This window comes from Colobus angolensis, unplaced genomic scaffold, assembly GCF_000951035.1.
Source record: "Colobus angolensis palliatus isolate OR3802 unplaced genomic scaffold, Cang.pa_1.0 Scaffold49, whole genome shotgun sequence".
Lineage (NCBI taxonomy): Eukaryota > Metazoa > Chordata > Mammalia > Primates > Cercopithecidae > Colobus > Colobus angolensis.
The window spans coordinates 4,354,225-4,363,297 of record NW_012118376.1 but is presented as its reverse complement, the minus strand read 5'-3'; the positions used below and the strand labels follow the sequence as shown (position 1 = coordinate 4,363,297).

The following is a 9,073-nucleotide window of genomic DNA, read 5'->3' as shown; positions in this document are numbered from 1 at the left end:
TTTTTTTTTTTTTTTGAGAGAGAGAGAGTCTCACTCTGTGGCCCAGGCTGGAGTACAGTGGCACAATCTCAGTTTACTGCAACTTCTGCCTCCCAGGCTCCAGGGATTCTCCTGCCTCAGCCTACCTAGTAGCTGGGACTACAGGTGTGCACCACCACACCCAGCTAATGTTTGTATTTTTAGTAGACGTGGGGTTTCTCTATGTTGGCCAGGCTGGTCTTAAACTCCTGACCTCAGGTGATCCACCCACCTCGGCCTCCTAAAGTGCTGGGATTACAGGCGTGAGCCACCGCGCCTGACCTTATTTATTTATTACTTATTTATTTATTTATTTTTGAAATGGAGTCTTGCTCTGTCTGGCCCAGGCTGGAGTGCAGTGGTGTAGTCTCAGCCCACGGAAGCCTCTGTCTCCCGGGTTCAAGCGATTCTACTGTCTCAGCCTCCTGAGTAGATGGGACTACAGGCATGTGCCTCCATACCCAGCTAATTTTGTATTTTTAGTAGAGAGGGTTTCACCATGTTGGCCAGGCTGGTCTCGAACTCCTGACTTCAGGGGATCCACCCACCTCGGCCTCCCAAAGTGCTGGGATTATAGGCATGAGTCACTGCTCCCAGCTGTGCCTTATATTTTTAACTAGTAACCTGAATAAATTCAGGGTGATTTTGAAAGCAGAGCTCACAGGATTTCCTGATAGTTTGGATGTGGGTGTATGAGAAGGAGAGTGGTCAAGGATGAGTCCTGGGTTATTTACATGAGCAACTGGAATAGATTAGAGTTGCCCTCAGTGGATACCAGGAAGGCTGTAAATGGAGCTGGTTGGAGGGGATGGAGGCAGATGAAAAGATTACTTTTGGACATGTTAAACTTGAAATGTCAAACAGGTATTTGGACTGGTGCTATAAACCTGTAAGTCATTGGCATGTGGATGATAGTCAACAATTGCCTATGAAACTGGACAAAAGTTTCATGGTAATTAGATATCAATAAGCAGGAAGGTAGCAAAAAACTAACTCTACCTATCTCACAATTTTGCCTTGTCCCAGGATTGCCCATAGCCCAGTTCTTTTGACTCAAGCACCAAAACCAACTCTTGAGTTTTTGTTTGTTTGGTTTGGTTTTTTTGAGGCAGTTTCCTGCTCTGTTGCCCAGGCTGAAGTGCAGTGGCATGACCATGGCTTACTGTAGCCTTGACCTCCCACACTCAAGTGAAACTCCAAACTCAGCCTTCCAAGGAGCTTAGACTACAGGTGCACATCACTCACTACACCTGGCTAATTTTTTACTTTTATTTTTGTAGACATGGAGTCTCACTGTGTTACCAGGGCTGGTGTTGAACTCCTGGGCTTAACCAGTCCTCCTGCCTTGGCCTCACAAAGTGCTAAGATTACAGTCGTGAGGTGCTGCACCCGGTCTCTCCTCAAGAGTTTTTTGGCTAAGCAATTAATATATCATATGTAAAGAGTAGGCATTCAATAATATTTCTTTTCCATTTATACATTTCATCATTTAAAGGGCAAGGCAGCCAGGAGTTGTGGCATGTGCCTTCAGTCTCAGCTATTTGGGAGGCTGATGTGAGAGGATCTTTTGAGCCCAGGAATTCAAGTCCAGCCTGGACAACCCACCCCTGTCTCTAAAAAACAACAACAGCCAGGTGCAGTGGCTCAGACCGGTAATCCCAGCTCTTTGGGAGACTGGGGCAGACGGATCACTTGAGTAGTTCAAGACCAGCCTGGCTAACATGACAAAACCCCATCTTTACTAAAAATACAAAAATTAACCAGGCGTGGTGGTGTGTGCCTGTAGTTCAAGCTTCTTGGGAGGCTGAGGCAGGAGAAACACTTGAACCCAGGAGGCGGAGGTTGCAGTGAGCTGAGATCACACCACTGCACTCCAGCCTGGGTGATAGAGTGAGACTTCATCTGTGAATGAATAAATGAATGAATGAATGAATGAGTGAATGTGAATAACAATAATGACAAACCCAGAAATATATGGGCAAGACAGCTTAAATGTAGGATGTTTGCATTTAGCCATTTCACTCTCTAGTAGTGAAGGTATGGTGAAATTGTGACTGAATTACATTCACCTGCTTTACTAGAAACTGACAAGTAATTGGATTAATGAAGCATAAGGCAAAATGTAGAGTAATATCAGCTCAGTGTGATAGTTGAAGGGAAAAAATTCAAATGATAACAAAAAACCAACCTATATTCCCCTGGGCACTACGAAACAACATCTGTACCAGTGGTTCCTATACTTTGGGACACATTGAAATTACCTGGGCATCTCTTTAAAATACTCCTGTCTGGCTGCTACTCCCAGACCTTCTGATTTATTTGGTATGGGAGGATCATTGACGTCACAGCTCTCCAGGTGGGCCTAATGTGCAGCAAAGTTTGAGAACTACCATGATGTATACTTTTTTTCCTAGTGGAACTACCACTAATAGTCACAGTATTCAGAGTCCCTTCCAAAATTCTTTTTATTCTTTGCCGGTGCCAAAAAAAGAAGCAACATTGTTAAGGGAAGATCCTCAAGGCAGAGTAGAGTAAATTGGCGCCCTCTCTAAATCATGCAAATAAGTCACAATTATAATTTATTTTAGATTCATGACAACTGTTCACCTGGCCACTTATTTATAGTATACATGATCCCCAAATCGGAGGCAACTGTAATATCATGGAGTGCATCAGAGTTGAAGTAAGAAGGCTTGCGTTCAACTCCCAATTCTTCCACTTACTAACAGTTATGATGGCAATTCATTCAATCTTGCTGAAGTTCTCATTTTTTTCTCCCTAATATGAAAATAACCAGATCTGTTTTGCATGGTTGTAAATATCTTTGAAAGCTAAGGTATGTGAAGGTAAACTATAAAGTATATAAAGATATTAAAGATTTATTATTTGAAAGGATTTTTCTTAACCTTAGAGGTGACTTAACTTTCTAGGTTTTTTTTTTTTTCTGTATTTTTTCATTGCCTTAAGAAGGAGATCTGCATATAGTAGATAATAAATGCAGTTGAACTTAACATGTATAGTAGAGGAAGTATTATTTTGTATTTCTATACCATGTTTTAATCTGGGTAGAAGCATAAGTTTTCTACTCATGCCTGGGTTCCAACACATGTTTGCCACTTGTTAGCAAATTTCTCAATAGACATGTTCTAAGACTCTGGTTTGTTATCTTTTTGTATGGAGAATAGTACCTATCTTTCAGGGCTGTTATGACCCTCGCATATAGTGCCCTAAGCATAGTAGCTAGAATGGAGCATGCAGAAAATGCTAATTCCTTTCTTCTCTCCAAAAATATCATAATGTTGTGATAATACAGATGACCCTTGAATACCACAGGGGCTAGGGACCCTGCCCACGCACAATCAGAAATTCACATATAATTTTTGACTCCTGAAGAACGTAACTACTAATAGCCTGTTGTTAACTGGAAGCCTTACTAATAAGGTATGCAGTTGATCAATATGTATTTTGTATGTTATATTTGTTCTGTACTCTATTTTTACAATAAAGAAAGCCAGAGAAAGGAAAATGTTATCAAGAAAATCATAAATGAGACAGAATACATTTATTATTCATTAAGTGGAAGTAGATCATAAAGATCTTCATCCTCATTGTCTTCATGTTGAATAAACTAAGGAAGAGAAAGCAATGGAGTTGGTCTTTCTGTCTTAAGGGTGGCAGAGGCGGAAGAAATTCAAATATAAGTGGATCTTCTCAGTTCAAACCTGTGTTGTCTAAGAGTCAACTGTAATTTTTAAAGTCTGAGTAATAATTTTTAGTAGCTAAAAATTCTTAACTGTCATTTAAAAATTTTGTTTTGCTGATTTCTATACCATTTAACATTTTTAAAACTTTTTTATTGATGCATAATGGATGTATGTGGTGCTCCTGTCCCCCTACCCCCCACATGTTTTTTGGAGTCTTTTTCTGTTTTTTGTTTGTTTTTTGGAGACAAGAGTCTCGCTCTGTTGCCCAGGCTGGAGTGCAGTAGCGCAATCTCGGCTCACTGCAACCTCTGCCTCCTGGGTTTAAGCAATTCTTCTGCCTCAGCCTCCCTAGTAGCTGGGAGTACAGGTGCACGCCGTCACACCTGGCTAATTTTGTTTGTATTTTAGTAGAGACAGGGTTCCACCATATTACCCAGGCTGGTCTCGAACTCCTGAGCTCAGCCAGTCTGCCCGCCTCAGCCTCCCAAAGTGGTTGGATTACAGGCATGAGCCACCACACCTGGCCACAGATGGTTTTAAAAGCAGTGTTTATCTTTATGCTTTTTCAGATAAGTTTATACCATGGATAGCACAAAGAAGTGTGACAGTTACAAAGATGATCTTCTGCTTAGGATGGGACTTAATGATAATAAAGCAGGAATGGAAGGATTAGATAAAGAGAAAATTAACAAAATTATAATGGAAGCCACAAAGGTATGTTTCTTGTTTCTTTTGATATGTGTAATTTAATGACCTTTTAACTTTCTGTTTCAAAGAAAATCATTTGAATGTCATTTTTATTTAATATTTCAATATTTCAATATATATTATTTTTAAACTACAAAAGGGTATGGAATAATCTCCCTTCTATTCTGTTGCTCCTACCATCCAGGTTTCTATTTCACATGCATATAATAGGCATATAAAACCAAAATAATGTACATGTTCCTATTCACCTTTCTTTTGTTTAACCCCAATGGGAGAAATTGTTTTGGTATTTGGATTTTTTTTTTAGTTAATATAACTTGGAGCTCTTTCTGTATAGGTAATTAAAGATCTTCATTCTTTGTATGCCTGTGTGTGTGGATATAATGTAATTTATTGAACCAGCCAAAAAGTTTATAGATAAATATATGTCATTTGTAGTCTTTTATTTTTACAAACATTATTAGTAAAGTAGGGAATAACCTTGTATTTTATAACTTTCTGCATGTGCAAGTATAACTGTAGAAGAGATTCCTACAAGTGGAATTGTTTCACCAACTACACATAGCACAAAAGAATATATGCATGTGTGATTTTTATGAATTGCCAAATTACCCTCCATGGTGTTTCTGTCAATTCACACTTCCACCACAAATATGTGTGTATTACCATACTGAAACTGTGCCAACACAGTGTATTACTAAACATTTGTATTTGTCAATCTGGGGTAATATAGTATAGCATTAATTTGTATTCCTTTTATGAAAAATTAGTTGCATATCTTTTCTTTCTTTGAGACAGCGTCTCACTCTGTCACCCAGGCTGGAGTCCAGTAGCACAATAATAGCTCATTACAGCCTCACCCTCGTGGACTCAAGTGGTCCTCTCACCTCAGCCTTTGAAGAGCTAGGACAATAGGCACATGCCACTAAGCCTGGCTAACTTTTTATTTTTTGTTGAGATGAGGTCACACTATGTTGCCTAGGCTAGTCTTGAACTCCTGGCCTCAAGCAATCCCTCTATCTTAGCCTCCCAAAGTGCTGGGATTATAGGCATGAGCTACTATGCCTGGCACTCTTTTGATATTTTAAAAATTACTTGTATTTCATTTTTTATGAACTCTGATTATATATTCTACATACATATGCACATTCAATAATTAGTTATCTTTTGACTTTGCTTATGGTAGTTTCTCCTGTTCAGAAATTTTTTGTTTGCTCCATTTTATGTAGTTGAATGTCAACTACATAGGGCTTTCTTTAAGGTCATAAAAGAATTCTTTAATTTTTTTACCACTTCTTTGTTTCATTTATATATTATATAGAATATATATGTATTAATGTGTTATGTGTATTATCAATGTATATCAATATTAATATACATTAATAATATATACATAATATATAATGTGTATTAGTATGTTGTATTATGTATGTTATGTACATTAATAAACACAATACATGTATTAATATACATGTAGAAAGATGTAAACTTTAAGAGAATATCCTTATTCTTAGGAAATGCATGGTGATGTCCACAGCAACTTACTTTAAAATGGTATAGCCAAAAGGAGGGGAAGGGGTGTGTGTGTATGTACACATACATACATGGAAGTTGAGGAAGAAATCAAATGTAGCAGGATATTAATTGATGAATCTAGGTACGGATATATAGGTGTTCATTGTACTATTTTCTCAGGTTTTGCAGTTTTGAAAATTCCAAGATAAAAAGTTAAGGAATTATCATTAATTTTGTTAGCTATGAAAATGCTACTGTGATGAGGTGGGAAAATGGCCTTATTTTTAAATGCATACCGAAATCCTCTGTGGAATGGCTAAGTATCTTGATATTTATAATTTAAAATGTTTCACTTGTAATGAAGCATATACAGTAAAATGTTAACAGCTGTTAAATCTGAGTGATAGTTTTATACGTGTTTATTGTATTCATGTTTTTTCTGCCTTTGAGACTTTTTTGATATTTTCATCGTAAAAATGTTCAAAAAGAAGGAAAAGAATAAAACCTATGAATCTAGTTTTTAGGTTAAGAAATAGAATATGTAGGTTACCCTAGATGTCCCTATCTGATCCTCCCTCTCTATTCTCTGCATTGCAGTACAATTTATTAAATAGTCCATCCTTTTCCTGCTGATCTGCTGTGCTTTCTCTTCTGTTCCACTGGATCATTTGCCTATGTTTGCATGTGTACAGCATGTTTTTTGTTATCATGCTTTATAATAGGCCTGGATATCTGCTAGCACAATTTCTTTTTTTTTACACTTTGTTCTTTTTCAAGAATATCTTGAGTATTCTTGAAGCTTTGCTTTCATATAAATTTTATGTGATATATATCAAAAATATATAGGTACGTATATAATTGGCACATATCACATGATTGGTATATAAAAATACATAGAATAATATATATTCCTCTAGTATATGAGGTGAGTTTATCATAAATGGTATCTTGATTAAATTGGAATTTTCTAATTGTTACTATTCCATAGCAATACAATTTACTTTTTTAAAATTCTTTTTTATTTTATTTATTTATTTATTTTTGAGACAGTGTCTCGCTCTGTCGCCCAGGCTGGAGTGCAGTGACGCAATCTCAGCTCACTGCAACCCCCGTCTCCCAGGTTCACGCTATTCTCCTGCCTCAGCCTCCTGAGTAGCTGGGACTACAGGCACCCGTCACCTCGCCCGGCTAGTTTTTTTGTATTTTTTAGTAGAGATGGGGTTTCACCGTGTTAGCCAGGATGGTCTTGATCTCCTGACCTCGTGATCCGCCCGTCTCAGCCTCCCAAAGTGCTGGGATTACAGGCTTGAGCCACCGCGCCCGGCCCACTTTTTTAAAACTCTTATCAGAAAATTTAAAATATATAGAAAATTACAGAGAATAGTAAAGTAAATCCCCATATAATCATCACCCAGCATCAACAATTACCAACATTTTTGCAAATATAGTTTTATCTATCTTACCCTTCCCCTGCTGATTTTTGGAGGGAGGAGTAGAGTATTTTAAAACAAATTCCAATAAATTGGAGGCATTTCTAGAAGTTTACAATTTTTCAAAATGGACTCAAGAAGATACAGAGAATCTAAATAGATCTATATAATAAGGAAATAAATTAGTAATTAAAAATCTCCCCATCAAAGAAAAAAGACCAGGCCATCTGGCTTCTCTGGTGAATTTTATCAAATATTTAAAGACGAAATGATACCAATATTCCACAAGCTCTTCTAGACAATAGAGAAGGATGGAACACTTCCCAACTCCTATGAGGCCAGTATCACCCTGATAACCAAAGCCAAACACAAGGTTATACATCATTATGAATGCAAAAGTCCTCAACAAAATATTAGAGGACTGATTTAAACAATATATCAAAAAGATTATGCACCATAACCAAATGGCATTTATCTTAGGAAAGCAAGGTTGGTTTAAGATCTAAAAATCAGCCAAGCTCATGCCTATGACCCCAGCACTTTGGGAGGCTGAGGCAGGTGGATCACCTGAGGTCAGGAGTTCAAGACCAGCGTGACCAATATGGTGAAACCCCGTCTCTACTAAAAATACAAAACTAAGCCAGGCATGGTGGCGTATGCCTGTAGTCCCAGCTACTCGGGAAGCTGAGACAGAAGAATTGCTTGAATCCGAGAGGTGGAAGTTGCAGTGAGCCAAGATCATGCCACTGTACTCCAGCCTGGGCAACAGAGCAAGACTCCTTCTCAGAAAAAGGAAAAAAAAAAGATCTGAAAATCAATTAATGTAATACATCATACTAAAATAAAGGGCACAAAACCGCACAATCATCTTAGTAGACTCAGAAAAAGCATATTTGATAAAATTCCACCACTATTCATGCTAAAAGCTCTTAACAAACTTGAAATAGAAGGGTACTTCCTCAATCTGCTAAAGGACATCTATTAAAAAAAAACCTACAGTGAACATACTTTATGATGGAAGACTGAACACTTTCTCCCTAAAATTAGGAACAAGGCAAGAATGTCCACTCTCACCTTTTCAACTCAACATAGTCCTAACAGTTCTAACCAGTGCAGTGAGACAATAAAGATAAATAAAAAGGCCAGGTGCAGTGACTCACACCTGTAATCCCAGCACTTTGGTAGTCCGAGATAGGAGGATCACTTGAGCCCAGGAGTTTGAGACCAGCCTGGGCAACATAGTGAGACCCTGTCATTAAAAACAAAACAAAACCCTTATACCATACACAAAATTAACTCAAAATAGACTTAAAGAGCCAAAACAATACAAGTTTTAGGAGAAAATTTGAGAAAGCCTCTGAGACCTTCAGTTAGGCAGAAATTTAGATGTGATACTAAAAGGACAGTCAATAAAAGAAAGTTGATGAATTGGTCCTCATCAAAATTTAAAATGTTTACGCTTCAAAAGACAGCAATAAAAATAAAAAGGTCAGGTGTGGTGGCTCACGCCTGTAATCCTAACACTTTGGAAGGCTGAGGTGGGAGGATCAGGAGTTTGAGACCAGCCTGGGCAACATAATGAGACCTACCATCTCAAGAAAGAAAGAGAGAAAGAGAGAGAGAGAAAGAAAAGAAAAGAAAAGAAAAGAAAGAAAGAAAGAGAAAGAAAGAAAGAAGGAAGGAAAGAAGGAAAGAAAG

General features: G+C 37.8%; 1 protein-coding gene across 1 annotated transcript in view; it reads left to right on the top strand.

The window, feature by feature from the left end:
- POLK (polymerase (DNA directed) kappa) overlaps positions 1 to 9,073 on the top strand; it is a 90,172-nt gene that overhangs the window by 25,166 nt on the left and 55,933 nt on the right. The window contains exon 2 of the mRNA XM_011959237.1: positions 4,292 to 4,436. Coding sequence (XP_011814627.1) covers positions 4,305 to 4,436 — 132 coding nt within the window. The 5' untranslated portion in view covers positions 4,292 to 4,304. The remainder of the gene's footprint in view (positions 1 to 4,291; positions 4,437 to 9,073) is intronic.